The sequence below is a fragment of the Sitodiplosis mosellana genome, unplaced genomic scaffold, assembly GCF_009176505.1.
Source record: "Sitodiplosis mosellana isolate CC-2019 unplaced genomic scaffold, AAFC_SMos_1.0 Smas_scaffold_1, whole genome shotgun sequence".
In the NCBI taxonomy this organism is placed as follows: Eukaryota; Metazoa; Arthropoda; class Insecta; order Diptera; family Cecidomyiidae; genus Sitodiplosis; species Sitodiplosis mosellana.
The window spans coordinates 6,929,196-6,956,978 of NW_022595244.1; the positions used below are offsets into that span (position 1 = coordinate 6,929,196).

A 27,783-nucleotide genomic window follows, 5' to 3' on the forward strand; every position below is an offset into this window, starting at 1 on the left:
ATCATCAAGCGGCACCGGTGCCGCTTTGTTTATACTTTTCGTAACATTTTGTTTGATTTGAGGCAAAAAGTGCACACATGTATGATGTATTGAAACGTACTAGATTATACACTGGCCGGGCATAGCACACATCGCATGCTACATAGCAAATGCAAACCTGAATCTGTGCTACTCAGTGGTGGTGTTGTGTATTGCTTCTCGTAAAAGGATTCATTGTTTACTGCAAATCCGCATTATTAGCCCAGCGTAGAGTGGGCCAGCGATAGAGAGTTAGAGGAAAAAAACGCAGCGAATGCGGTCGTACGTTGGATGAAAAACAAACAAAAGCGCTCTCGGTATGATGTGTTTTTGCGAAAAGGGCTGTGAATTAACTGCGTTCATTGGTGTTTTTATGTGCTGTTTTATGTTTTTCAACGCGTAGCTCTGCTTAAATTCGGAAATGTTCATGGATTTCATGCTCTGCCCCCGAACGACTCTTATTTTTTCACCTCGTTTTCTCTCTCACTCTCTCTCATGTGTGTGAGTTCGACTATCCCATGAAAATCTATAATAATAGCTGGAAGCGGTTCCGCAGAATAACATCACACAAAACAAAACAAATTATGGAATGAACTAACAATTTGTTTCACTTTTTTTCTCTTCTGCAAAAAGCACTCTCGGTGGCAGCGAAAAAACACGCCAAATGAATCCATGTTTGCATACATGCTGCCATAATGTAGAGAAAAAGTCATGTTTTTTTTGCCTTGAACGATTTCTATTTATTGACTTTTGCAAGTGCAGTTTTTCTCTCTCCCTCCCTTTTTCCTCTCTGTGCGCGCGTGTATTTGCCGTTTCGGTTCGCAATCTCGCAATTTTTAAACGGAATTCGGATCTGATTGAATGCACTTTTTTCCCCCTCTCTCTCTCTCTCTCTCTCTCTCTCTCTCTCTCTTTCTCTCTTTCTTTTTCATCCAAAATGATGAGTTCAAAAGCATCAGGGAAACATAAACAGCATATTTAGTTAGAGGCTACAAATCGTGTGCAATTTTACGTTTTAGTCTCAAAAATGAATTTGGCAACGGCGGAAATCTGCGCAATGTGGGTGATTTTCCAAGCGGATCCGCAAAAATCAAAACTGGGCCAATTTCCAAATTGATTGCGGATGGCAATTTCGTGATGAGCATGATAAAAGCCGCGCATTTCATCATCATTTACAAACAAACCGAATAACGTAGAACAAAATGATTTTATCGAGAAAACTTGAATTGCTTTTAAAGCGCACATCATTCGTCCATATTCATTTTTCGTCGAGATGGTTTTTATTATTTACTTTAATTCGGTCAATTAGCACACGGTGTATGCACTTGTAAACGCTTTTGTGTTTGATCACATGCCAGATTTATTAGATTTGTGCGTTTTCTATGGCATCAAACGCGAAAACAAGCCATTGTTAAATTGATCGTGACAAAATGGCAAGAAAACATAACTGTACGCGCGTACGGTGTGTAATTGGGCGGCGCTATTCTTTTCAACGCATCGTTCCATATTAAAAATAGCAGTCCCAGTCGACTTGTTCATTTGTAATCGCTCTCTAGTTTTTTTTTGTTTCTTCTTTTTATCAAAACAACAGTGGACGTTGTGGTTTGGATTATGTTTCAAATTTCTCTTTAATCGCACAAAATAAATGGTTTGCGGTCATGAATTGGTGCACATCGAACGATAAAATTGAAATTGGGTGCGCATGACTTTCATTTTCCGTAAAGTTGAAAATCGGCTCAAAATAAAACAACAACAACAACAAAAACAACTCAGCCTGAATGAAAATCTGCGGCAATCGATTTTATTTCTGATTAACATGCATCCATTCGGAATGGACAAATTCAAATTAACAAAATTCGCTTTGATTTCTTTATGCATGATGTAAACAGCAGTAGCCTGAGGGCTAATAAATCGACAATTTGCATTTGAAGCTGCTGGTCGCAGCGTGCGCTTTGATGGTACCAACTCTCAAATGCACACATAAAGGACATTTCATTTATTACCGTGAATGCGGGCCCACATTTTATTTGTCAATTTAATTTTTTTTTCTCGTGTCGGTGTGTTATGCTCGATGTTTGACTATTTTTCACTTTGTCATAAATTCGATGAACGCGCCGTGCCGTGTTCGGCCGGCAATGATTGCCAATTGACATGGTACCGCATTTTTGTCGTTCGGATTTTATTTAGTCGCATTTTGAACAGATACCATGTTACGTTAACAAATGAAACCAGTCGGAAAATCTATATGAATGCGGTGACAGGTGGATAACGGGATGTGTGAAAAAAAAGGTTGTTCAATAGAATCGACGGCATGAAAAACCGGTGATTTTGTCGAGACTGCAAATTTATGTGCAAAAATTGCACAGACGATAGACGCGTAAATGCATTTCACCATTGACAGCCAACGAAATCGATAAAAGTCCATATAGATGGCGGCTTAACCGAGCATCAACATCAAATAAGTTCATCACTCTCAAACTGTCATCGTGTCAATGACGACGAAAGGAGCGCACACTGAGGAAAAAAAAATTCGCTGATTCCATTGAAATTGCATCGAGTATGGAGAGGCACTACGATGCTTTATTACACATTCTCTGTGTACACTTGAGCATTCGATACAGCCAATGCCGACACTCGACGAGTTTTTATTCAAAAGAGAGGGTTTTTTTCTTCTCTCGCTCGTTTTTTTCTTCACATTGTGTTCGTCAAGTGAATTTACGTCACATTCGAACTGAAAAGGTCAAAGGACAACCTCCTATTCTTCCCTTCTCCCGGCAATTGAGTTTAAACCACAGCCACGCAAGACACAATACAACAATGAAACATACTGGCTTTTTTTCACTTCTAATTATTATTTCGTTTTCAATTTGTCTTTGGCTGCATTTTATCTTTAATTGCAATTAAATTGTTTATGAACTGATGACGCAATGAGCTGCTGCTTTTAATTGAATACTTTATGTTCGTTTAAGTATGCACGGAGTCGACCCGAGGATGAATACCGTTTCAATAACAACAGAGATATCGTCGTTTTTTTTTTGTCTGCGTCTGTATTCATCTCATGGCATCTTGCATTCAAATCATTTAAATGGGAGCCTAATAGGCAAATACATTTCATTCAGTGGGCGGCTCAGTATTGTGTGCGCCACTGAGACAAAATAAACATACTTTATCCTACTGTATTTATGCTCGGGAATGAAATGCACACACCGAGGGAGAGTGTGAGCGGACACAGATACGCATACCATGCACACACAATGGGCACCAGCATTATTTGCGTTGCCGGCTTCATCATCATTGCATCATTTGTCAATGGAATATTTATGCACCGAACACCGTGAGTACCGTACAATCCAATGAACGGCTGATTGCATTCGTTTAGGCGATTTGTGTTGTGTTCGGCAAACTTCTTTTGCTTGAGCATATAAATAAAACACGCATACACATTACACATGCGCAGCAAAGCACTCTCAATGGGAATACAATGAATTATGAAACGTACTTGTCAAACAAAATACGAGGAAAATTCTCGGTTTCTTTATTCCTTGTGGATACGTGAGTTTGGACGTGCCCTCATTAGTCATGAAGCACCATGATATCATATTATATCATAAGAATTTGCACTTGAAACCAGCTTCTTCCTTTTTTTCATATTAAAAATGCACTTGTTGTCGTGCTGTCTGTTTTTGTTCGGCAAACAAAAGGCAAAAGAAGAAGAAAATGTCTGAATGATCTTGGAAACTGTGATGCAATGAAATAATAATTCAAAATAACGGTAATATTTCTGCAGGAAGATGGACCAAATTCTACAATGCAATTTTAAAGATTTCGTCGTTGTCGTCGTCATCTTTGCAATTGTGGATTGTTTGGAGAAAACAAGATACACCTTTTGAATACAAAAGACGACACGGCTTCAGAGAGAAAAACAACCAATCTCAATGTAATTTTCACATTAAAAATGCAATCACAGTCACGTCATTGTGTGGAATGTAAGACAAACACACACACACACAATTCAACTCGACTCAAAACATGTTTGAACTTAATTAGAATTTTATTTGAATTAGAAGTATTGCAACACAAATACGAAATCACGCAACGCCGTCGTCTTCTCCGTTTGGAACAAAAGAAAAAGTGCTTTGTCTTTCTCGTTGTGCTCTTAATTGCTTTTAGCAAGCATAAGAATTTCTCTGTTATTCCATGCTCTAGTTTGAGTGTGTTGAATTCGTTACAGCACGCAGTGGACAAGTGTTCGAAAGAGAAACAGAGAGAGAGAGAGAGAGTACACGAGTGCCACAATTAAACTTTTGGTGAGAAGTGAAACAAAAGAAATGAATTGAAATTTTCTTCTTCCTTTGTATGTGATACATTAAATGTGATTTAATGGGTGTTGTTTGCCGTTCACAAGTTTCCCTTTTTTCTTATTGGCTCTCTCTCTCTCTCTCTATCTCTCTCTCTCTCTCTCTCTCTCTCTCTCGTCAGGAAGTTGAATCAGTGTAAATCTGATATTGAAAACCCGGCTGAAGAAAATGTTTGTCGCCAATTTTTTCTACATTTTTTACTTCAGTCTCCCCTCCTTCGATATATCCACTGTGTTTGCCATTGTTTTCCTCTCTCCCACTCTATATTAAAGTTATCTGATGATAAAGTGATACAATTGGTGCAGCTGATACCGTGGAGAACAAAACAAATAGAAAACTTTTAATTAATAAAAACAAACAAAAGTGCGAAGTGAATTGGAATTCGTGTGTGTGTCTCTGTCTCTCTGTGTGCGCGCGTTCGTACGTCCAAACGATTTTTTTTTCTCCCTCTCACTTCATTGTTAAAGTAGAAGCGCTTCAGTTTAAGCGCAATATTGTTCAGCGTGTGTGTGTTTCTGTCTCACTTCGCCCACAGCACGACCGAATTGAATGTAAAAAAAAGATGATAAATTGATGTGAAAACTAGAAAAGTTTTGTTATTTTTGTTCCAACCTACTGCTTGTTATTTTTCTTTCTGTGTGATAATTTGATGCTTAGCACACGATTTTGCTTGTCTTGATGATTCCTATTTGCAGCACAATCTCACTTGTACAATGTGGAATTTATCCCACAATGAAAGTCTAGTTCAGATGAATGTTTGAACGCACAAAAAAAACGAAACACTTACCTCTTCTTCATTCGTAGCCGTATTGACTGAATCCATGCTTTGTGATAGTGCCAACGATGTCATCGGTACGATTTGACCCATAGAATTGTCCATGGCTGTTGATACTAACGAAAGATCAAAATTAAAAATTTAGCCTGTCTGTACAACACACATCGATTCCAATGCGTTGCCGGATACTAACCAGTTGTTGTTGTAGTGACCGCTTGATTTACTTGTGTACTTAAACTGGATTGTGATGTTACCAATGGTTTTGGGTCGTTTACTTGCTGTTGCTATTCGAAATGGAAAGAGAAGCAAGAAAAAAAAATCATTCGAAAAGTTTGTAATTGTAAAAATTTGCTATAAGAAGGTTTTTGTATGTGTCTCATGGATTTTTTTCTCGTTTCAAAAATCGTTTCACTTCAAAAAAATAGAAAATGATGGATTGTTACGACGTCAAGAAACTTTTAATGAGAACTCCAGAAAATACATGAAAAATCATCAAAGCTCTGCTTTTTGCTGGCCCAAGAATGAAAGTAATTTTCATTTTGAGTAAGCAAAATGTAGCTAGAATTCTAACCAACTCATTTCTCCGCCGGCCAATCTACTATTTACTGACCAAATGAATGAAATACTATTTCTCTCTGTTCCTTTTTTCCATGCATTTCCTGACATTTCTCGATACAATTGGTTAGTTTTGCTTGCAAATGGCAAAAGGGCACACATCGCGTTCCGGCTCTGCGTTGCTTACCTGTTGTTGTTGACTATTAACGTTTTTTGCAGCAGCGATAACTGCTAGTGCAGCAGATGGGTTTCCAGCGATTGGGTTAGCGGCCAATAAGGCTTGGTGATGTGATTGCACTTGTTGTTGCTTATTTAAATGATGCTGCAATTGTTGGTGCTGTAAATGTGCGGCGGCTACGGCTGCCGGTAAATGGGGATGATGACAGTTAATAGTTGCCGTCTCTGAAGCGATTGAATATGCTGCCAACAAGGCTTGATGATGCTGAAACCAAATATATGAACATCGAGATAATTTACAAATCTCAACAACAACAAATACAATCGAAGCGATAGAGCGGGTGGGATTGTATCGCTCTCGTTATTTTTTTCATCTTCTAAAATTGGCTCGTTTTGCGAAATGAGATTGGAATATAAAATACCACGTACCTGTTGTGTTTGATAGGGTGCTGTGGCAGCGCACAGTCGTTTTGGTGACAAAACCTGCGGGGCACTAGCTGACGTGATAGGCAGCGTCGGCCTTCGTTTTATTGCAGTCGACGAAATGGTGCTGGATTTTATGATAGCAGCGATGAATCAAACACCATATGTGTCGATTCTGGAAAAATAGAACAGAAAAACAGAACATTTATTATTAATTAAAACATCATTTCCGGAGTTTTCTCGTTAAATGGAATTTGTTTTCGTTTTTTTTTTTGTTGCTCAACTTATAATAACATATGTTTCATTGTTCTGATTCTCTTTCGGCGGCAAAAATGTTCCCACAATGTTTCATTTCCGAATTGTGAAAAATGATAAAAAAACGTTTTCCCTCTTTTTGACGCAAACGGTTATTGCATTTCACATCAAATAGTAGCATCAATTGAATTCGCCAACTCAGCAGCATATTAAGTATATATCAAAGAGAGAATTGAATGCCTTGTTCACAAAATGTTTATTATTATCAATTTACATCTCAAAAGGAAGTAAACAATCTTTTGTTGTACAGCAGTGTATAATTATCGACCTATCAAATGGCGGCGTATGGATACAAGAGATGATGAGGCAAAGCACAGCAATTGGAGGAGGTGATAAGTGAAATGAACCCAAAATCGTAATGGAACATCTGTTTAAGGCTCTGGCTGCTGTGAATCGGAGATCTGCCGAATAATTAAGTAAAATCCAATTATTCGAATTTGCCTGCATCGAATAAAAAGGTAATGTTGTCGCAGGCAAAGTAAAGTTTTGGTTTCGTGTGACATTTAGGCAGACATTCACTGTGGCTGCATATATAGCTGAGCTATTTACAAATAGCTGGCTGTTTGGTAAGTTTTGATTTTGTGACTATCTTGCCATGCGAATTCATGTGGTATCCACGAATTTGGGACAAAAAATGTATGTAAATGATTGAAAAGGTGTCCCAAATTCATGGATACCACAGGAATTCGCATGGCAAGATAGTCACAAAATCAAAACTTACCAAACAGCCAGCTATTTGTAAATAGCTCAGCTATATATGCAGCCACAGTGAATGTCTGCGTTTAAGCTTATCATCAAAAGAAAAGTTTAGTGTTTTGTATCATTGGTGCTATTAAATTGTCAGACATCACAATCCCATGACGGAAAAATCGTGCCTCGATGCAAAGTGAGTGTGTCGGGTTGCGAAAAATTTAGTAAACACCAAGGAATAAACCTTTTTTTGTGTGTGTATCAAACAAACGAAAAGGAAAAAATGGGTCTTAAAATCACGCTACCTTTCCATAAGAGAGGTGGAGAAATTAAGCCAACTAAAGTGCCAAAGTGGAGGAACTGGCAACAAAATCAACAACGCGGAAAATCCCTTTTGGCTGGCGTTAATTTACTTTCAAATGAGCCGAAACAAGTTTTCCAACTTTACTTTTTTCCACTCGTCTCACTTTGCCACCGTGATGCTGTCGTGTTCACACATCAATGTCAGAAGAAGAAGAATTTAAAACGGTTCACAGCGAAAAATTATGCTTTTTTGCATTGCGGCACCCAAATAAAAAAATATACCTATATATACAATAGTATTTCGATCGATAACGGAAACGTACGTCTGCATAAATATCCCGACATACAGCACGATTTAATTGCATCGGATAGAGAAGAGAAGAAATAAAACCGTGTGCGAAAATAAATATTCAAAATACGTGCAATATTTCGTTTATTTTAATGATGAAACAAACAAACAGATGAACTGCATATGATAACACACGTGAATAATGCAGTTTTTGTATGCAAATGAAGAGACAGCCAACGTGCAAATTCACAGTGTCGTTAGACAAACACCACATCAAAAATACATACGTAAGAATAATGAAAATGATTGGGATAGACACAGAAAGAGAGATAGCGGCGTGTTACAAAATGCATATTTTAACCGTTTCAAATATTGAATATTAACCGTAAGTGTGGCATGAAAATTTTTATTATTTTCCGGTTGACATTTCGATTCACATATAAATTGAATTAAAACATGATTTCTAGCTAATCATTGAAATGCACGTTCTATTTTCCCATAAATATTATTTTCGCTTTTTGGATGAAATGCCCATGGAATTGTTTCATCTAGTTGGATGGCGATTCATTGTAGCCAATGGATTGACCTGGGGCCAAAATGAATAAATTTCCATTCGAAGAAAACAAACATCAACATTGGATTTCGTTTGTTCTTCTGTAATCGAGAGCCATTCATTGTGTGACGCAAACTAATTCCCAAAAGTGAACAACAACAACGGAAAGCGAAAGAGAAAATTAATAAAAATGAAATGAATGGAAAAACATATGAAATCCACAAACGCACCATTGAAACAAAGGGTTCCGGTGCGTCGGGATGAATCATTACTGTGCATTTACTTTGAATGGGTTATGAAGTGAATCGAATCGAAATGCCTATAGACGTTCGGCTGTGAAGCTTGTGTGTGTGTATGTCACACGTTTTTGTTTTTGTTTGAGCAATAAAATTAATCTATATTGTGTATGTCTGTGTGCTTTCGTTTCCATTTGGAATATTAATGAATTTACACAGAAAGAATGGTAACGTTGTCGAATTGAATGGCGGTCGCATTTGTGACACTCTTTGTTTACAGTAGCAAACAATTCAGGGTGAACAGAAAAAAATAAGCAACAACAGCAAATAGCTTTATTCGATTCGATCGATTCTGTGACACGGGCTGTGTATCTTTCTGTATGTGCGTGGATAAATTGCATTTCGATGACAGTTGAATTTATGCAAAACGGAGAAATTTTCAGACCAAATTCTGCATCCACATGTTATTGCAACGAAACGATTTGGATAGCGGGCCGCAAATGTGAAAAAAAAAGTGTCTGACGATGGAAAAGTAGCTGTGCGCTAAAACCAATGCAAATATGGGTGAAATTGTGCACTAGACACAAAAGGTTTTCGCCACTGTGAATGCTGTCACTCGTACAAAACCACTCCCGATGTGAACAATGATGATGTGACATTTTTTGGCACACGTATTTTAACAATGATTCTACAGAATCCGCAAGAGCTATTGAACGTGTGAATAAGAAAATGGTATAACACGCGCGAGAGAGATATGAAGTGCGTGCAACCGATGCAGTTTTGTTCTATGAATGGCTTTTCGTATTTGTGGCGCATTTTTGCTTAGGTCAGATGAAAATGTTCAATTGTCTGCCATCACATTTCGAAACCCATTCTCGGAAAATGAGCAGATTTACCAAATATACATTAGCAGCAGCAGCAGCAGAAGTAACAACATTTTACAATTGATTTCAAACCATCAAATTTTGGGGCCCGAAGGAAAACAATGACCAGAGTAGAAGCGTAAACAAATGTTACGCGAAAATGTAAATAACATTTTGGTCCATTTTGCTAGCTCTTAAAACAACTTTGTCACATCGAATAATAGAGCTGAAACGTAGCAATCTTTAACATGCACAGTCAACCCATGTCTCTCACATTGAACTCAGTGTGTATCAAAAATCCAATTCATCGCCTGATATTGCACGTTTGACATTTATTTGCACATTCATGAACACAAAATATGGATGGAAAATATTCCCAATTAGCAGTAGCACACACTGATATGCATTTTTATATACTGCTGCTGCCGTTCGCTGTTTGCTGTTACAGCTTGCTTTGTACTTGGCCCTATTGAAATTCACAGCGTAGTTTCATTATTGCGATTTCCGTTGTCGTTTTACGAAAAATATGATGTAACGCTGATTCATAAATGCAGTTGTTAGTCGATGCCTTAGCATTGCTACGATGCAATGAATGTCAATGTGATGTGCATGGTGCAATAATCATCGTTGCCATGAGTCCGATCTATAATAATAGAAGATGAAAAGCGAATATCGTTTGGGCTTTTTGCTTTGTAACAACCATCCAAAACCCCCCTCCTCCCACCCTCCGTCATTACGATCGACGCTGTGACGAGAAAGAGAAAAACACGGGTTCAAATATGCTTTGTCGATCGGGGCTTTGCACATAACTAAGCACACAAAAGAGAGTATCGGCATTTGCGTGGTAATCATTTTACATTGAATAAAAAACTGATTCCAATTATTTTGAACGTAAGTATCATATAACGAATTTTAATGACGAATTTTTGTTTAATTAATCCGCTTATTGCCATTTTTGAGCATCTAATTTGCATAGGCCAACGATGCCGCTCTTTCATCTAAAAACTCATTGAATATTTTTGGTCGTATGAAAATTGTAACGCATTTTTTTCCCAAACCCAAACATCCGAGTCGTCGCTTCAATGAGATACCGAAAGGCAAAATCGATATCACTGAAAAAATAATAGTAACACATAGATCAAAAGCCACGGTGTTTTTTTATTTTTCAAATATCCCACAATTTGGAGCCATGACTCAAAAACACGACACAGAAAATGTTTTCCGATTCGATTATTTTGTTGTTTTATTGACACAATGTTCGCAACTATATTATTACTACATCACATAACTACATCGAACTATTCACTCGTTTCGTAGCATTCTGACATTTTATTTTGCTTTGTTTTATTCTCTCTGCTGTGTAAATTTATTTTTCTACTCGAAGCATATTATTATCAGTTAATCGTGGAACTTGATATTGGTTGTGGCTGTGCAAATGACTGATTTTATGTGCATGTGTGTGCGGATAATTTCGTGTTAACTCATTTTAGTCCAATGATATTTATGTGCTTGTAATGCCTTTGCATTAGGGCAAATTGAAGTGATGTCGATTGATATACTACGACTACGAATTAAGTGATTAGTGTGGCTTTTTTGTTGATGTTGATATCGTTGTTGCAATTTCTATCGTTTCCTTAAATAGCATGATACATAGCATTCCATGCACCACGTATCTATTGGCCGCACACTTTTCTTCTCTTTATCTCATTCGTTCATTCGGCGTGCCATTTGGCGGTGTTTCTCCCTATCGCAGAGACAGAGAGCGTGAGCGCACCGTGTGCACGTGAGTAATTTTCGATGTTGATTGCAATTTTTCAATCGATATATTGGCTGTGAGTAATAGACAAGACCAATCACAATAATTAGCTGATTATTTTATGCGTTTTGAATGGCATTTATTGAAGCTGATGCCCAGTTGTCGCACGATATAACATTTTAATGGCATTTATTATGGCCGAGCTAGTTGCTCGCTGTGAAATTTATGTGTCTGTTTCAAATTTTACGACATTTTACTTGAAATATCCCAAAACCGTTCACGCGGTATGCGTTTAAAAATTCATGCTGTTAAATAGCAATGTGTTCGGTTGATTTTGTTCGATTTTTATTGGGCAGTATTGCGGTTGCGTTGATCGGTCGGAAGTAAAATGAATCGAAGGTTTCTTTCGCAAAATATTCATTTTTTTTTCCTTCTGTGAAAAATTGGTTTGCCAATACTAGAAAGAGGGAGAGAGAGACTGATAGAGAAATAAAGATCGATTTGACAGATCGTTTGGAAATATATTGAAAATAAATTAATCGACTGACAAATGACAGTTGATGATAAGCCTAAACGAATCGATAAATAATGCGGACACGTTGGCGAAAACCGAAATGTCAACAAGAGTACGAGAAGAAAATGTATGGGAATGGATGAAAGTAACCAGTATACTGACTATAATAAGGCCAGAGAGTAAATGCTGTATTTGTGGATATCACGATCGCCAGCGAGTAAATGACATCATTTGTATCTATTGGCTGGAGCGGTTTTTTTGTTGTTGTTATTATTATTGCTGGCTCACTGGCACTTTGTATCGCCTCTCTGTACAAATTCTTTTTTCTTCGTTCGTGTTCGCCTTCGATTCCAATTAATTAACTTTAATAAATGCAATACAATATTGTTGTGCTTCAAAACAAGCGATCTGTGAATATATGCTATTGAACGGCAAGCGTTGCTCTCTGTGTGCTCTCATATTTTCTTTCGCCATTGCATGGCGTTTGGAGATGTGTGGCAAAACGTACTGAACATATCGCCCACATTCAATAAAATGCGTTTTAGATTTCGGTTCGTTCATGCTTCAAGTTATAATGAACAAGTCGCGCGAGCGCACTCCAACACACCCGTTTGTTTGTTGCGCGCACACTACAAATTTGGTTTTATTGAGGCATTGTTTTGTTGGGACGGAAAAAAAGGCAGCAAAAGCAGCAGCAACAAGAATAAAAATCCCATACATTTGCACACAGTGCACAAAACGATACAATCTTCATGGCAAATTGAATGCGATATGAAAAATCAAGTCATTCAAATCGCATAAGGCAAGATCAATGTAACAAATGCGCATTTAGATTTATAGATACTAATTCCAATTTATAGCTGATGTAGCGGAATTTGAAACGAAAGAAACAAACAATAATAATCATTATGAATCGCCATATGACTAAAAATAAGTTGCAGAGTCCGTCAATGGAATGACAGACGAATGACATTTTTTTTTCTCTATCGACTATGTCATCTCTATCTTCTGTGTTTGAAAGGTTTCATATTTTATTTTCTAGTTCGTTGCGTTGTGTGGATCGATTTTGTGAGTTTCGAATTTTTCGTTGTGGCTTAAACTAAAGATTCATTTATTTTGTTGTGTTTTTTTCTTCATGTTGTCGAAATATGAGAGAAAATTGGGACGAATGTGAAAACTAAAAGATGAGCGAACGAAGAGATGCTGAGTGTAAATACCGGCCCGTCAACGCATCATCTGTTTCATAGATATATCCATATGCTCAGTTCACTGTGTGTGCAAGTTTGTTTGCTTGCCAAAAATACCAATAGCAAAAATTACATTAACATATGAAACGGCAAAACGATGAACACGCACGCCCATAGTTGAAATATAATAAACCATTTGAACTAAAAAAAAAAGCCGAACCGAACGGAAAATTGTACAAAAGCAAAACGGAGGCTTAAATGAGATGAAGCATTTACTACTTAGTATGCTTTGTATGGGAGAGCATGTGCATTGAGCACGTCGTTGTATAATCAGTCTATTTGTTCTCATCTCAAATTACGTGCAAAACATTTTTATTCAGCTAGTATAGGTCAACATCGCAAGCAGCAACAACACACATCTTGCGCTCCGATTGAACTTTCTTGAGCGTCGTTTCATTGAGATTCAGCGGTTTGGTAGATATAAATGAAACAACAACAAAATGATATGGTGACGATGATGATGACGACGACGACAACAAGAGCGACAGTGAATATGATTGTTATTATTTGTTGCCGTCAAACCGATGAAAAATGAATCGTGCATTACACACGGAATATTAGAGAAGAATCTTTTTGGGCCATTTGATCAAAAGCCTGTACTATTTTGTAAAAAGAAACAAACTCACACACATCGCTACTTCATTCACTGAATGAAATTCATATTTTCGGTTTCGTATTTATAATAATGATGATTTATTCGATGCTTTGCACTTTCTCTTGTTCTTATTCCCCTATCTCTCTCCCTCATTCACTCGCTTGCTTGCTTCTGTCGCTTGTTTGGCACTCATCAACCGTACGAGAGGATCGCGTACAACGCTGACAGTCGTTCGATGCTAAAACACACATTACTTGGCGAAATGAATAAAACGATTTTATGTGCGATTCTGAACTGACAACAGCAATTATGAAATTCGTATGTGCGACGAATACGAGCGAACGATGCTGTGGGCTGGCTCTTGCCAATGAACGCATAACGCTCTTTTGCTTTTCGAAATTTTAATTTAATACACAGTGTATGGAATGTGGAATTAACATTTATTATTTAATAACTTTAATTAAAGCCAGAAGAGAGTTGTTGTCCTATTGAGTCATCGTCAATTTGTCATTCTCTCGCTCTTTGACTTCGGCTGCGGCTCATTTTTCCTCACTTTCTCCCTCTCTTTCTCTCTCTGCCGATGCGTTTCATGTGCAGAACTTTTCATATCGTTTCAAATAACAAATTAACACTTTGAAAAATTAAATTTCGATTTAAATCAGCTTTGAGAGAGAGAGAGGAAGAATGAGCAGTTTAGTGGAAAACTAGAAGGAAACACATTGTTCACATTGCTTCAATGTGAGCATAATTTACACACAAAATAAACCACGTTCTTTTGGTGGAAATGGTGTTCATGATGGGTTTTTCATGCACACATCAGGTTAGTTTTTGTTTTGAAAGTGTTTATTCTATTCATAGAAAAACCAATGTAAATGAGCTCTCGGAAACTGAACCGAGATGCTGTACAAATCCGTCGTCTCATTATGGTGCAAAAGTTTTGCGTTCCCGCGATGCACATTTCCATTCGGATTCATTAATCACTTAGCCAAAAAGTATACACCGAAATTAGTGCTAGCAGATATACCGAATGCGTGTGCAGTGTGTATGGTTCTTTGGGGCGAAAATGATGTTTTCGCATTATGTTTATGATTGTTTGTGTTGTGTTGTTCGTATCTCGCGACGGTCATTCATAAAAATATATCGAATGGAAAGTTGGCGTGCGGATTGTGTGCAGATGCTTCTCACGAATTTTTCGAGAGGGAGAGAGAGAGAGAGAGAGAGAAAGAGAGACATAGAGAGAATAAATACCGAAAGAAAGGAGAGCGATTTTACCTTTTTGCTACTTTTCCGACGATTTTGTATTCATTACAGTACAACGAAATGGCATTAAAACTAATGCATCGTGGCGAGATTCACGTTGATTTATCTCAAGTATGCGACATACAACAGCAACAACCAGACAACAATGTTTAGCGCGCTGGGAAAAGTAACGCTGCTGATAATGATGATGATGAGAACAAGAGATTGTGTGTGGAAATGGACTGAAATAGGAATTGACTTTTCACTGCATGAAAATTGCGAGTGTCGAGAAATATAGGTGCAGACATGCGTATCTTTATTGCATTCGGCTCGGATTGTTCGGACGTCGAAACGGCAGAATGTCTCTTCGGGAAGAGAAAGAGAATAAGAGAGAGAGAGAGAGAGAGAGAGAGAGAGAGAAAGTGAAAAGCGGGCATTTGGATGCAAAAGCAGCTTTTCGCAGCCATATTATCTTAAGCAGCGATTGCTAACAGCGTGTGACGCCCGCTAATGTACTGCATTGGTGTATGCTAAATCAGCTGCTACTCATTGCAAATTTAACGCTGTCACACAAAAGTTATTCGATTCAAGTTAACAAGTGCTGAATATTAATGCGTTCGCATTTACATCGTCAAATGGTAAATTGCATGCGTGACACGATAGAGCATGGCACAATGTGTATGCGTGTGTGTATAAAGGACTAAAAATAGAGAGTGTTTTTCATCTGCTTCACCTTCTTGTACTGCCGATAAGATTTGACGTGTCGAAGACCAAAGAAACGAGTTTGTTTTTTTCTTCTCATTCGGTGTTGTTTGTCATTTTAAGCAGTGGACACTAGGGTGTTTTCGGTATTTAATAAACAGAAAATGGTAGTTTTAATTTGATAGAGCAGAGAATTTGGAATCGATATATTTTTGTTCGGAATCAGTCCAAGATGCCACTTCCCACTGAAATTCGGGCTTAGTTTGATGTTTGACAAGACCAAAATACATCTGCGCGAATCACTGTGTGCAAATTGAATGTGATTCATTCGCACAAGTGCATTGGTAGCCCTTCAAAATGTCAAAGAAGCCCAGATTTCATGATAACAGCTCGTTTTTGTTTACGTTTTGGTTTTGCTGCAATTTGGCCTCCCCAGGTTTTGTTCGATTGGATATTTTAGTGGATTTAGATAATCTATCGTCTATTTCAAACCCATTGAATGAATTTCTGTGAAAAAATGAGTTTGTCGGTGTTTTTTCTATGATTGAGGAACCGGTCAAAGAGGCAATAGAATTTTTGTAAATTTTCGACTATTTGGCCACTTTTTCCAATAAAAATTACGTGAAAAAAAATGTTTGCATTGAGAATTCATCTCTGGCAGTGAGATTGAATCGAACAAAGTGGAAAATATCAGATTAGTATCAGCGAATAGTGATATAACCTCAAAATTCGACGAACATTTGTTTTGCTTGTGGGAAGTGGCATCTTGGACTGATTCCGAACAGAAATATATGAAATCGATTCCAAATTCTCTGCTCTATCAAACTAAAACTACCATTTTCTGTTTATTTAATACCGAAAACACCCTAGTGGACACAAATGCCGGGCGATCCAAAAAGTCAATTAGTTTTGTCTCGTATCGTGGAGAGACGACACTGGCTAAACAAAATTGATTGGATTTGAAGCGCATGGTATTGCGCTAAAGCGCAGACTAATGCCTCTCGATATTTACACATCATCGTTAAAGTTCAACCAGTCGCCGACTTGCAAATCGTCCCTCATTCACTCTGTTCTCACACTCACTCTCCAAATCTCGTTCAGCATTTTATTTAAATAAATTAGTCAAAATTTATTTTATTAAATATTCATATTTACAGACATTTTGACATATGAGCGAGCATCAGTTGTATGTACGTTTCTTTTTTTCTCTCATTTTGTCGGAATTTTGGCATCGATCTCTGCACTGACTTTTTACTGGCGAATGAAAAAGATATTTCGATCTCATAATTGCAAATTTAATGCAAATTTACATGAAACATTTTCAACGCTATATTGATGTGAAATGCATTCAAAAATACGGAGAACGAATGGTGCTTACACACGGTAGTCACATCGCAAAAGTGAGAGCACATCTCAGTTATTTCGTTTATATTCAATTCTTTCTCACTTTCTCTGTGTGTGTGTGTTGTGTGTGTGTGTGTGTGTGTGTGTGTCGTCAATCGATGCACATTTTCTCTATCTCTCTATAATTTTTGTCACATTTTGACTTTTATCCACTATTGAGATCGAGTCAGTCGCGAGGCAATTGCTCAAGCCCATTTTGTAAATTGTAATGAATTATTTAATGTTGCTGTTTTGCGCAACTCGCACAACATTTGTCGAAAATAATCTCGAGCACTAATGCCACTTAAATCTTTGGATTGGATTTAATATTTATGTAATCATTCGTCGTTTGTTGTTGCTGCTCTTGCTATTGCTGATGCTTGTCTGTTTGATTTTCGTTTTTTTCTTTCGTTCGTTCGTTCGTTTGTTGCCGTTCGAAATATAATTCACAATTTCACACAGAAATTAAAGATAGAAACATCAGCGGCAATATATAAAGTAAAAGCAGTGCAGTTAAAATGTGCGGCATGGGCAAAAGGAAAAACGCAAACGGAAAAGTACGAACGTGCGCGCGACACATGCACTCAAAAACTGAAAATTGAATTGAAGGGAAAACAATCGAGAATTGAATGACAGATGCTCGAAAATGTTGGGAATTGCGCGCTGGCAAAGAGCACATGATAAATAACCCGCTTGAAAATCGAACAGCACAGTTAGTTGGCTAGTGCACATGCACATAATGTACTCGACTTCGTCGCGATGCACTCAACATATCGAGGCGTTAGTGCGCTAATGTTGTGTGTGCGTGTGAAAATATCTTCACCAGATCCAAAAAAAAACGAAACGTTTTTATCACAATTACAACATTTTTTTTAATCAACACCACACAACTGACTACTCCATTACTCAATTTTTCACTGCTTTTTTGGTTCTCTGGCTTTTGTGCGTTTTATCTTCATTCACTGCTCTTATTAGCTTTGATAGATTTTATGGCGTGTGTGCCTCAATTTATCTTGGCTTGCTTTCTCCGTCTCGTTTTCTAAAGACTTATTCTCTCGCTTCGCATGGATCAAAACAACGGGCGATGAAATGAAGCGCGAAATTCCGAACAAGTTTGTGAGATAAAAGGAATGCTGTTGTTGTGTGTTGTTTTTTCATTTTTCTTTGCTTCTCTCTTCACTTTAAATCGATTTAGTGAAATATTCGATCGGGCATCATTTAACAAATGAATAATTGAAAACCATTTTTCATATCGAATGGATCGAAACATTGAAGAATTTGGTATGTCTGTTTTTCTGTTCGTCCATTCGTGTGAAGTCATTGCTTGAAAGGGCGTCATTTCATGTTCAATCGTAATGACAGTTCTGACTGAATATACTCGAATTAAAAATGCGTGCACCAGAAGAAATGTGCTAATAAGGCTCACAACTCATTTTATGCATTACGTAAGCCAAAAGTAAGATGGATCAATTCATCCTAAAGACCATTATTCATGTTGTTCATAAGCCACAAACACGACAGGCCAGCGAGAGTGATGTGTAGATAGAAAATCCGCAGACTAAACAGAAACGCAGGCCAGCCACAAATTGAGAAAAATGTTGGAAGCTCAAGAGTAAATGAGTGAATCGTCACATGAATAACCAAACACACATAAAAAAGAACATTTGCAGCGCAAACGATGAGAATGAGAGCGAAAGAGACAGAATTGAAGAATAACCAACTTATTTTAGTTTATAAAATATTAATTAGATTAATTACGGAGTTTCAATTGGTAGAGAGCACGCAATGAGTATGAGCGTAAACGAGCAACAGCGACAAAATCAAATCGAATCTAGTGGCCATTCTCTCTCTCTCTCTCTCTTTCTCGTCATGCGGGGCGCATCAAAGTTGAAAACCTTAATTTAATTTAACGAAATTGTGTTTGTGTCCGAGTTTGTGCGCTACTTTCCTTGGAGAATGAGCGAGCTGACGCAAGCAAATCGAGCAAAAGCGAGAAAGAGACAGAACGAGAAGGAGACTCGCAACGCAATTACTCCGTTCCGTACAAATTGCGGCCGCACAACGCATAAATTATTTATGTAAAGATACGAAAATCTAGTCATGATTCATGATGAGGTTATTTGATGATGATTCTGCTGCTTCGGCTGCTCATCTTCATGGTTTTTTCATGATTCGATTTTTGTAATGCGATCGTTTTTGTGTGCATGCGTGCGCGTATGTGTGTGTGTGAGTTATGTGAGTAGAGTGTTGCGCGACGGTCGACTATATTCACTATGCGCCAATCTGCAATCTGACCTTATTTCCCATCGAATCAATCGTGTTCAAGTGCGAATCTGTATGATGTAAAGAATGAGAGAAGAAGAAAATCCAAGTGATCGATTCCGCTTCCTCTAATCACCGTTAAGGCTGGCCAAAGCTCTTGAAGGAGCAAAAAAAAGAGAATACAGAAAAAAGTAGGATAAATGACGATAATGATAATGATATGTCCACGATGGTTACATAAATTGAAACTGATGACTTCAGCACACATCGTCAATGCCCTGCCATAAATAAAAGAAACGATCGAAAGAACGAACGAACGAACGTACAATACACTTTGATCTTAAACCTTTGCTACGTCTCGTCGTTTTCGCACACAGTGAACGCCGCAATGAACGCTGATAAATGATAATCACGGATAATAAGTATGTAAAGCGATGTGAAACGTGGACAAATACTACGACCAATTGAGAAAAGAGTCACATCAGCAACGGCAGCAGCAGCAGCCGCAACGACAGAAGCAGCAGTAACCACGAGTTCACAGAGAGAAAAAACATCATGTTCATTTGAATTTCTGCAAACCATCCAGCCCGAATGCTTTAATTTGTCCGACGCTTTTATCTTCATCTCTTTTGCACTGTCGTTTGTGCTATTTTTCATTTGGTCTGGTTTGGTCATTACGTATCCACACCACATTTTGCCCATTTTCTTTCCTCTCGATGTGCTCATTTTTTTCTCGTTCGTTCTTTATTTTCATTTGATGTGATCTCACTGTGCCAATGTGTTCTTTTGCGTAATCTTTAGCGCTTTATTGTTCACTTGGATAATTTGCGATTGTGGTTATAGTTCTTTGACGGCAACGGATATTTAGATTTGTGTGTTGTTGCCACAACTACGTATGATAATGACGCTGTGAATTTTGATACTTTTGCATTTGCACGACCGGGATGACGATGCCTTTTCATGTCTTCCCAGCCATATTGCGCCGAAATGGGAGGCGCACAAAATCATGTCCTTCATTCCAAATTCCAAATCATACACGATGTTTTTATACCGCACATATTTTAAATTCAAGTCGTTCTGTTTCGTTTTTCGAGCGATTTATTGAGCCTGGTTGCAAAATGCTTGCAACTTTTGAATCACGATTCTGTGCTGATTTTGTCGCCGCTTTGCGCTAATATACTTAGTTTCCAAAATACAAGCACATTTTTCAGCATATTATTATTGTACATTGTACGGAACGATTTATTTTCCAATTTATTCTAATGAACCTTTTGCAAATGGTCGCATTTCACTCATTTCATTCAAAATGATGTCATTTCGAAGTTAGTGTTGTTTGTTTTCTCTCGCGTTTTCAATCCGATTCGAAATCGTTCAAAGCAATCGTAAATTTTATTGAGCACTAAACGAGAAATTAATTTCAACACTAAAATCTGATCAACGAAAAAAAGCGACTTCAAACGCGGGGAGAAGCTACATAGGATCATTCACCATCATTGTCGTCGTCGTTGATGCTGCAGTAGCACACATTTTCCACAAAACAAAACGTAGCAAAACGAATCTCGTTTATCTTGATCCACGTCGAATTTGAAACATTTCGAACATTTTGAACGTGAGATAGAGAGAAGGAGAATGATGGTTTTTCGAAAAACGGTGATTGCATAAAGAATTGTTTTCGTTGATGCATTTCACTTCGTTGGCAATACGTGCATGAAGGAAGAAAAAAAAGTTGAAAGAATTCCATGAGCTAACGTTCGGACTGGTTAAATAAGTGTATGCACTGTGTGTGTGTGTATAATCATGTGCCGCTGCTGTGTTATTGCTGATTGCCTTTTTTCCATTCATTTTTGTTTCTCATGCAATCGAGAGAAAAGAACACACAATGGATAGTTGTAAATCCATCTTCGAAAACTTTAATTACAATGTTCCATTGTATGTGAAAATCAACATTATCTGGTTTTCGTTTGTGAGTGCGCGGGCGCGGGCGCGGACGCGCGTTAGCTCTATCTCCATCTCTATCCAGTTCGTTTCTCCTTGGGTTTTATCTATTTGGCTTCTAATGAGTTTTTTTTTGTTTTGTTACTCTGGTTGCCGTATTCATGTCTATCTACTTTTTTCAAACACTCGATGGTACTCTCTTTGGCGTAACTAGTTGAATGTGCGCATACATGCGGGACGATTTATACTTCTAGAACAAAATACTAAGACAAGTCTCGAAGCAGAAAGAGAGAGAACAAATGAGAAATAAAAGCATGTGCCTGAACGGAGGAATCACACACACACACACACACACACACACACACACACACAAAAACCGGTTTTTCTTCACGTACTCGATTCACGCCGTAGAAAATGGTTAATATCTATTATTTCATTGCAATGCGCAATGAAACCAAAACTCTTCGTATTCAATCAACTTAGCTCGCCTTCGCGCTGCATACACACATTCGATGTGCGATCGTTACACGTGCATGATTTTATGTGTGCGGGATAGTATTTGGTCGAGCTCATTTTTCTTCTTCTTCTTCTTCTTCTTGTTATTTTTTCTTCTCTTCCCAGTCAACACACATGAGCGATTGAAGTGTGAGTGTGTGTATGAGTCTATTTCATTGTCGAGACCAACAAACGGCAAGTACTTGAAGTTCTTATTCTATTGCGTTTGTTTTGTTGCTATTTTCAACAATCGTTGCTTTTTGTTCTCTTTGACTTCGGTTTTTGTCTTTCGCTCATTCGCCCGCTGTCTCTCTCTCTGTTCATCTGTTTTCGAACTGCGCCACATAATATCGGGTTTGTATGTGTGTACTTGAACAGCTGAGTAACAAATTACATCCGAATGGTTCAGTTCATATTCTGTTTTTTCTCGTTTCATTCTATTCATCGCTTCTACACATTTAATCCGTTTTGCTGGGTAATATCGCGCTGTTTTCTACTTTGCCAGTCGTTTTTTTGAAAGGTCAAATCCAAACGCTCAGATTAACTCATGAAGCGAAATGACCCGGAGAATCGAAAATTGGTAGAATCATGCTGGCATGGTACATTCCGAAACTCAAAAACATTCCATCATGTTTTTCCTTTATCCAAAGCAATCTCTTTATTAACTGCCTTTAATTTGATTTTTCCTTTCAACTTTGAACATTACCATCTCTCGTTGCTTTTAGACCGAATTTTCAGATCGAGAGATGATGCACTCCGATTGAGTGAGGAATTTAAAGCATTCATTTGACTTATGACTTTGGCTCATTTTTTTCTCGGTTCGTTCGTTTGGAAATATGAAATGGAAAATGCGTTTGTGAAATTTCGGAGAATGAAATGTTTTTCATTCGATGCTGTACATCACATTCATCAGTTGAAAATTGTCTAATTACAAACGAGAGGGAGTTAAGAGCAAGTACAATGATCCATTATTCATGCATCTTAATGTGCATCCAGTGAATTCGTTCGCTAGCTAGCAATACACTGTGAACGCTATGAATTCATTTGCTGCAATATTAGCTATGAATTTATGATATTCTCCCTTCGTTTAATGAACGCTCCTTCACGCGAGCATTGTGAAGTAGGTCTCAGCACGCAATGCAACCAGGCACATCGTATCCAAAAATGAAAATTCATTGCCACTTTTGGATTTGGATCGGAGAGCAAACTGCTTGAAAATGTAGTTTGCACACTCAATTCCCGCTTTTCGGATATATCGCGATTTCGAATGGCAGGCACTGAGATAAAGTGCAAACGAAATAGAAAGAAGAATAACACACACACACACACAGCGGAACATATGAAGCAGTCGAAACTGTTGAAGTGTTGTGCGCTAATGCGCATCGTGAAAAGTTTGTCGACGTTTCAAATGGCGCATAATTTATATCAGAAAATATTAGAAAAGAGCATAATGTATCAGGCACGCTAATGGGACCCTCTTTAAATCTAACTGATTCTCTTGCTCACTCCCACACCAGCACTCGTACTGCTGTTGTTCGCGATATTGTACACAGATCACCTGTGCATTACCATAAAGGTTAAGAATGCCATTTCATGAACTTAATATGTAATTATGTATTGGGCCATTGCAAAAATGCTCATGAATGTAAAATTCACACCATTATGTAGCACCAACACCAACTTCATTCGTTCGCTTGTTTGCTCACTCGCTCACAACATCTTCCAACATTTATAAACGTACTTAAATTAACTTTTGAACGAAAATATACCGTGGATGGTGTGCGCGCCGTCAACATATGCACACAAGAAGGTGTGTTGAAATAAAAAAAAGAGACCGTCATATGCACAACAACAAAAATGGAATGTGTTTTTCATATGTGAGTTCATTTCCCTCGTACTTTTTTCTGTCGTTGTTTGTTTAGTTCCGTGTTTTCGTCGGGAAGTGTCTACGTTGCCTGGGTGCCTATGCCCATCATCAACGTGCAAACACATTTCATGGCAACAATATCTTTAAAATGTTTTTAAAAAAAATCCATTTATGCCTGCATATTAGCCGAGTACCGCTATATCGGATATGTTTGTCGCCTTTTTCTTGCCATCTCTTTCTCTTACTCTTCCTCTTTCGCTCTCGCTCTGGTTCCTGCGTGCACAAACAAACACCACCACGGGCGTACTCAGGCAACAAACACACAGGTAGTGAGCACGAGGATATATGCTATGTATGTAATTGTATATTCAGTAGTCATTTTCGTTTTATTCGCTTCGTTTGCATTCAGTTCTATCAACACCGAGCAATTATGCTCGGCTGATGGCAGAGACGACGAACAGAAGAAAAAAAAATTACGTATTTCAATGCAAGAGTGGATAATCATATGAGTGCTTGTTGTTAGTTGTCGTCGTCATATACGTGCTCCCTTTCTCAAATGGGAACGCTGTTCAACTCGATTCTAATGTCAAGATAACTGTGCAATATGGATCCATTTTGACTGCCACGCACATTTACAGAGAATAATACCCGCGCACAGGGTGTGTGTACATGTATGCATATATCGGTTCGACATGTGTTGTTGGAACTTGGTGACTTTCTTTCTTTATTTATAAACCATTTGTAATACAATACAATTTGTTCCCGTTTTCAGTGTCGAGTAAAAAAAAAGTAGCGACAGCCGTCGAAAATGTCGCTCCAAAATTATGTACTTTCGGTTTTTTTTCACGTCGTTACTGTTGTTTAGTTGGTTTTCGCTCGAAGCACGGACATCGGACACAGAAACGAAAGCCACTCATTATTTGTTACTTAGAACATTGCTAACAAGTCAATCTAATTTTACGCTTCGTCTTCTTTTGCACATTGTGAAATCACATGAATATACTTTAAAGCCCGTAAATAAAACACACAAACATCATCATCATCATCGTTGTCATCGTTGCTGTTGTCGCTTTATGAAATTCCATTTTACTTATTCCTTTTTTTGCTCTCGCACTGTCTCGGAAATATTCCAATATGTGTATGGTAGAGCTATTTCAAATATCCCTCGATGAGTTTACCGACACAAATTTACATTTCCCATATTCTATTCATACCTGACGCAATTCGGAATATTCGCTTTTTTCCTTTCTCTCTCTCTCGTATGTGTTTGTTGACAAAATGTTAGCATTTTTATGCCTATTTTCAACAACTTTTTTTTTTCATCAACGAACGGTGAAGAAAATCAACTTTATTCACAGTTGGCATTCAATTCATTTGCCTGACATTCAATTCATCGGATGACATATTTTTTTTTGCTTGTACGGTTTCAACAGGGAAAAATAAATGGAAATATTGATGCGGTTTTAGAATATTTCATTGCTCCTACATATATGACTATGAAATGCAACCACAAACGCAACAACAACAACAAAACCCATCTGATTTTGAAAAGTTTTTGCGCTCAGATTGCTACGATTCAGTGAGCAAATGTGTCGATCGAATGAAGTACAGACAGAGAATTATTCACTTTGAGCATCTCAATTACATACTGACGTACTGAATTTCGAATAGATTTTCCGATGCTTCAATTGTCGAAAACTTCAATTGCAAGAGTTTTTACGAAAGATTTTCTGAGAATCATGATCCATTTTCTTCTGCTTCAAATATATAAAACAAAAACTCTATCTCGATTGATTAAAACTTGGAGCAATGAAAAAGTTACGGATTTAATCATAGCTATATTTCAACATATCAATCACGACTAGCGTGACCATAGCATATTTTCGCTCATAAAACCGGATGAAAATTTTGCATCTAAAAAAAGAGTGTTTCATCGACGAAAAAAAGAATGAAGATGATGATAGAAATTCATCATCAATTTTTTGTGATTTAATCGAAAAACTAAATTTCCTATTTAATTTAAAAACTGTCACAAACATCGTACTTTGTAGGGAAAAAAATATTCATTTTGCACTGTCACGAGTGAAACCCGTCTAATAAAAATGCATAAATGGGAAAATGTGTGAGTGAAATAACCGAAGGAAAGAATGAAAAAAAACAACCAAAATTGAAGCAGATTGGTCGATCGTAGTGCTTCCTTTTTTACGTTGATTCGAAAATGTATTGCATTTTTCGATTTACATTTTATGTACAGTCTGCTGAGTCCGATTTACTTAAAATTGAAATTCGTTCGGGCGGTGGTGTTTTTTTCTGTTGCGCTGCGGAAGAGAAATGTGAGATTTCATATTCCGTTTTCGTTGACTTTGGGGCTTTGCATTACTCAAGAGAGAGATAGAGAGAGAGAATGACGAAAAACCGAAGTACAGCTTTTTACAGGATTCCAGGAATCAATATCCGATTTCATTTGAAGAGACAATTTTGGTTTATCATCGATGAAAAAAAAAACCAGCGGCGGCGGCGAAGAAGAAAAAAGAGTGCTTAAGAACGTTCTGCAACCGAATCTGTCGTCTTGTGAGTTGGTTCAAATTGAGATATTGTGTTTCGTGATACCGTTATAAGAGTCTTATAAGACTACCGGATTCAGTTAGCTAATGTCTATTTTAGTTTTCGTTCAGCGTTGGCTTTCACGAATACACAGCAGCTAAATGTAATAAAGTCAACTGCTATATTGCTCTTAAATGTGGCCAGTTGGGCACAAGATGTTTATTGGGAGATTGTACATCGAAAATTATCAAATTAATGGCTTTAATTCGGTGAAATTGCTCTCCATGGGAAGCCGTTTGCATATATGTACCACCATGCCACTGTTCCAGCATTGCAAAGTCTGCATTGGACAGACATTGACTTCAAACCAGTATATACTGAGATTTGATTATTTCGCGTACAAAAACACATCCCGAAAAAAACCGCAGAAAAGTTAAAAATTGCTTTTCATTGTGCTGCTTTTGTTTTGTTTTGGTTTTGGGATGTACAGAGAGAGAGAAAGAGAGAGAGAGAGAGAGAGAGAGAGAGAGAGAGAGAGAGAGAGAGAGAAATGAACTGAACCAGCAAAATGTTGTACAAAATGAACAACTAGCGTACATCAAGATGAAATGTATCGAGCGAAGAGAAGAGAAAGAGAGAAGTTTTGTAGCCGCAAACGGAGAAGGAAAATTTCGATGACCACAAAGCGATGTAAGCGAAACCGAGATAGAGGAAACGTGATCAAGCAAGCTTCGTCAAAGAGTTACGAAATTGGATGTTGTATTTTTTTTCTCTCGTTGTATAGAGAGAAGTACAGTCTGTTCGGAAATTACCGCACACAAAAACTGGTCCATATGATCTTAGTTCTGTTTTTTTTTTTCTAGGCAAAACTTTATTTCGATGGTTCCATCAAATAAGCGATTTGTACTGAAAAACCGTCGAGTTTTTTTCCGGTGAAGACAAAAGCTAGAATGTTTTTTTTTCGTGTGTTCGTATCTCATCTATTTCTTGCTACACCATATCAAATTACAATTATTCTGTGTTTTCTTGCCCATTTCCTCTGCCACTCTAAGTAATGCCGAATGAGTTGATGTGTATGTGTGTTTTTTTCTCTCGTTCATAGTCGGCTTTGTAGTTAGAGAAAGAGATGTTCGTGATGAAATTCATGTGCGCACAATTGTTTTGACTTTTATTATTCGAACATTTATCTATCTCTTTTAAAACGTTATTCGTCAGTGTGTTTTTTTCTTCTCTTTATTCAGTTTAGTAGATAGAACAAACGACGCACAGTACTCGAATGTTTGCTTAGAACTCCATTTTAGTAATAAAATTCAGCTGAGTCGAACCAAAAATTAACTGTTTAAAATTCTTTCTTCTTTTCAAATAAAAGCAATGAAAAATGATTCATTCTTAATTTGTAAATTGTATATTTTCATCATATTTTCTGTGGAAATTGAACACAACATCTTTATGCACATTTCGTTTCGGATCAGCAAATTCAGCATAGTTGGCGAATGAGCGAATGAAGGCGAGAGCGAGTGTGAGTGAAGAATTGAAAAATCGGCACGGAAATTATTCGGGTTTTTATTTGGAAACGCTCCATTTTGAGAATGAAATCTGTACTTTGCATTATTGAGCTGTGTGTGTCTCTGCCTTTTCTCTCTCTCTCTCTCTCTCTCTCTCTCTCTCTCTCTCTCTCTCTCTCTCTCT

General features: G+C 37.6%; 1 protein-coding gene across 7 annotated transcripts in view; it reads right to left on the minus strand.

The window, feature by feature from the left end:
- The window catches only part of LOC129577325 (protein couch potato), a 175,611-nt gene that overhangs the window by 130,149 nt on the left and 17,679 nt on the right, over positions 1-27,783 (minus strand). For 5 of the 7 annotated variants that reach the window (XM_055464160.1, XM_055464168.1, XM_055464132.1 and 2 more), the window contains 4 exons: positions 6,313-6,481; positions 5,894-6,148; positions 5,345-5,435; positions 5,164-5,267 (listed from right to left, as the gene is read on the minus strand). In XM_055464160.1, the coding sequence (XP_055320135.1) occupies positions 5,164-5,256 (93 nt within the window). In that variant the 5' untranslated portion in view covers positions 5,257-5,267; positions 5,345-5,435; positions 5,894-6,148; positions 6,313-6,481. The remainder of the gene's footprint in view (positions 1-5,163; positions 5,268-5,344; positions 5,436-5,893; positions 6,149-6,312; positions 6,482-27,783) is intronic. The other 2 variants (XM_055464179.1, XM_055464148.1) reach the window with 2 other exon arrangements.